Genomic DNA, 4122 nt, shown 5'->3' on the forward strand with positions numbered 1-4122 from the left:
ACATAAAAAAAAAAAAAAAAAAAAAAGTATAATAGAATATAAAAAAATATAGTAGTATAAAATATAAAATATAAAAGAATAAATAAAATATTTCTTTCAAAAAATAGTTAAGATTGGGTTACACTTAATGAAAATGCTTTAACAAAAAGTAACTTATAAAGTGGTACCTAAACATTTAATAAAAATGTAAATTTATATTTGAAAAAAAATTTGTCTTTTAAATATAAATCATATTATAATTAATATAATTTATTCATTTACTATTTTTGTATATATATATATATATATGTGTTTTTTAATTAAAAAGATTAGAGTTTTTATATATTACCACTGATAAAGAATCTGTCCTAATGCACAATTTAACTGCTTTCTTTTCAGATTGAATAGTAACTTCGCTTAATATAACTAAATTGTTTGATGTTAGACAGGCAAAATAATATAATTCCTAAATATATTTATAAAAAAAAAAAAAAAAAAAAAAAAATGAATAAAATGTTGTAGAAATTAAAATGATAATATAACTTTAACATTAAAAAAATTAACATAATAAATAAAAAAAAAAAAAAATGTGTTGTCTCTTTTTTTAAATTTATTACCATATTATTTACATTTCTACGAGCTATTAATGAAATATTAAAAATCTTCATCCTTTTTATTAATATATCTGATGTTATAAGCATTGGACTAGTTGCCATCAGTATACTCTATAAATATTTGAAAAAAAAATTAATAAAATGGTATATATAAAAATTATTTAAAAAAAAAATTATATAAATATAATATATAAAAATTAAAAGCATATTACTTCTTTTGAATCTTCTATAATTTGCCATTTTTTTTTAAAAATTTCTTTTTCCATATTGAAATTTTCAACAAAAACAACGAAAATATCATAAGGAACATTAAAATAAAAAATATCTATATTTGTTCTTATTGCAACCTAAAATATACATTAAAACATATATGATAAGGATAAAAAAAAATGTAAAATTGTAATGAAGTAAAGAAATAAAAAATATCAATATGACGATTATATACAATGAATATTTAATAATAATAATAATATTTCCTATATCTTATATTTAAAAATGTTTCTTTTACAAATAATTTACTATTTCATAAAATTATTTATTCATTTTTATTTATTAACTTGTAAGAATAAAGGGGTTGTTGGAGGTGTATTGGAATTTAAAATATTTGGTATTAAAATTATATTAATTTCTACAAATGGAAAAAAAAAAAAAAAAAAGTAAAAATATAATAATTTTATTAAATAAAATCAGTATTTGGAAGTATTAATTTTTATTTTATATATTTATTTGTACCTTTTGTTTCTTCACAAGGAATGTTTTGTACACCTAAATTGTTAGGAGAAGATAAGCCAAAACTAATAAAAAAAAAAAATTAATAAAAATTATGTTAAAAAAAAACAAAATTTTAAAAAATAGTATACACATAAACTTAAATTTTTCTAAAATATATCCTCAAAACATGTATTAAAGTTAATATGGATATTTATATATTTTTTTTTTTTTTTTATTATTACGAATTTTTATTTATTTGAACTCCTGATATAACTAAGGTATTAGGCGTTTTATTAGTTACAACTATTTTTAATTGAATTTTACCTATGATAAAAAAAAAAAAAAAAAAAATTACATTCTCTTAATAAGAATAAAAGGAGAAAAAATTGTTACATAAAATATAATAGTAACTACTATAAAAATTATTTATATAAGTATTTATTATTCTCATATTATAATTATTATTATTATAATATATATTTTTTTTATCTCATTTTTATATATTTTATGATAATTTACAAAATTATTTACCTTCAATACGATTTAATGATGATAAAATAGATAAGCCGCTATTTCCTTTTAAACCAGTATCCTCTGCAACTAGAACTTGAACTAATTTAACAGGAGGAATATTTTTTTTTGGTTTATGAGCTTCTTCATTTAATCCTATCAAATCCATTGATTTTTTATCTTCTTCTTCATCCTCATCTTTCTCATCATTAACATTATCAGATGAATTATTATCTGAATCTGTAGAAGATTTAGAATTATTAGATTTTTTACTATCACTCGAATAACTTTCATATTTTTGCCTTTCCATTTGTTTTTTGATTTTATGCACATTATCTTCTTCTCCATTTTCTATACGATCTTCATTATTATCAGATGATAAGGAAAAATTACTTTTTTTTGAGATAAATGTTTCAGGTAATTTATGATAAACAGAGGAAAGCATAGAAATATTTTTAATCAACTTATTTAAAACTTTTGTGTCAGTAATTTTATTTTCATCTTGAATAGGTGGTTTTTCTGCTAAAACAACCTTTTTAGCAACATCTATATTTTTTGAAAGCAACCTCCAATATATATAAGCTCTATCTCTTAAATCAGGATTATCACTTTCTTCTGTAGATAATTTCAACACTTTTGTAATAATATCTTTAGTATTTTTCGAACATTTTAAAAATAATTTTACACTAGCTGTTAGAATTTGCAACTGAACATTATATGGTTCATCATTAAAATTTTCTAAAAACGAATCTATTAATTCATCTGCATTATCTATTCTTTCTACATATTCTCCGATAATCCATATAAGTGATGCTTTAGCATTAGATTCATCTAATGATTCTAAATTTTCACATAAAATGGTAATAATACTTTCATATTTATTTGGATATTTTCTAAAAATATCTTTTATAACTACAATACATTCTTGAATAACATAATTAATTTTGGTGTCTATTAAATCTAATAAAATATTAATACATTTTTCACTAGATTGTGGTAATTTAATAGCACAACTTCCAATAGCTCTAACACTTTTTTTAACAAATTCTACATCTACTTCTGTAGAGTATTCTTTCAGTTCATATAAAACTAAATCTACATTTTTATCTGAAACAAGTCTAATTATGATATCTAATTTTTCCATTTTAACATAAACAGGTTCATTATATTTACAAAAAAACATATTAATTTTATCTGCAAGCATATTTGGCAACTTTTGAGTTATTAAATTAATATTTCGTAAAGCTATATATTGTATTTCTGGTTCTGCTGATAATAAGGTAACTAAAGATGGACTTAATTTTTTATGAACATTTCTAATAAACTCTTTATCAGTAATTTTATCTAATAAACTTAAAATAACTTTAATAGATGAAAGAACAACAGCTGAATTCGCATGAGATAATCTAGGTAAAATTCTTTCTAAAACTCTTTCAGCATCTTTACTAGTTTTGGGTTCATATAGAACTAAAGCATCTAAGATAAAAACTTGACCCCATTCTACACACTCATTAATAGCATTAAGAAGTTTGTTAACATTATTTTCATCTTTATTAATAACATCTTTTAAAATACTTTTATTTGAATTTTCACAAATATCAGTTAATGAAATTATAGCATTAGCTACAACCATAGCATTATTATCATCTAAAATATTTAAAAGAGTATCAATAAATCCCTCTTCTTCTACCAATTTGGGAGATATATCATATAGTTTGGCGATACATATAACAGCTGTTTTCCTAACATAAGGATCTTCATCTTTTAAACATCTTCTTAATGGTTCAATTAAGTATTCAGTTATCTGTTCTAGTCTAATACATCCCATTGTACGAATAGCAAGTGCTCTAATAAGAGGGTTTGGATCAGATGCATCTTTTCTAAATGTATTAACAGCTAAAATAGCTAGCTCTGGTTGAACTTTTGCATAATTTATTACATATAAGTAAACTAACTTTTTTAATTCTATATTAGACGTTTGCATGCAATTTACAACATCAGAAAATAAAGTTGAAACGTCTTTTCCTACTGTCATAGCAGCTATTATTTTTTTTATTGCTTCTTTTTTTTTTTCTTTATGTGAAGAATGTAATTCTTCTTTTAACTCATGAATTTCTCCTTTCTTCGTGGTTTGAAAGTAACGTAAATCAGACATTTTGTAAAATATTTTATATGTAAAAAGAAAAAAAAAATATAAACAATGTAAATAATAAGATATATGTCAAAAAAAAAAAAAAAAAAAAAAAAAAAAAAAAATTAAATTATATTAATATATATATATATATATATATATATATATATATATATA

The 4122-nt window shown here is 20.2% G+C and overlaps 1 protein-coding gene across 1 annotated transcript; it reads right to left on the reverse strand.

The window, feature by feature from the left end:
• Positions 1-107: 107 nt before the first annotated feature.
• On the reverse strand, positions 108-3969 carry PGAL8A_00075400 (AP-1 complex subunit beta, putative; the record flags this gene model as incomplete). Its single annotated transcript, XM_028675156.1, has 8 exons — positions 108-167; positions 329-445; positions 597-704; positions 806-940; positions 1151-1221; positions 1326-1387; positions 1547-1628; positions 1836-3969. 8 exons carry the CDS (start codon positions 3967-3969, stop codon positions 108-110), a joined length of 2769 nt encoding a protein of 922 aa, XP_028525870.1.
• Between the last annotated feature and the right edge of the window lie 153 nt (positions 3970-4122).

Source organism: Plasmodium gallinaceum (genome assembly GCF_900005855.1).
Source record: "Plasmodium gallinaceum strain 8A genome assembly, contig: PGAL8A_v1_53, whole genome shotgun sequence".
NCBI classification, from domain to species: domain Eukaryota; phylum Apicomplexa; class Aconoidasida; order Haemosporida; family Plasmodiidae; genus Plasmodium; species Plasmodium gallinaceum.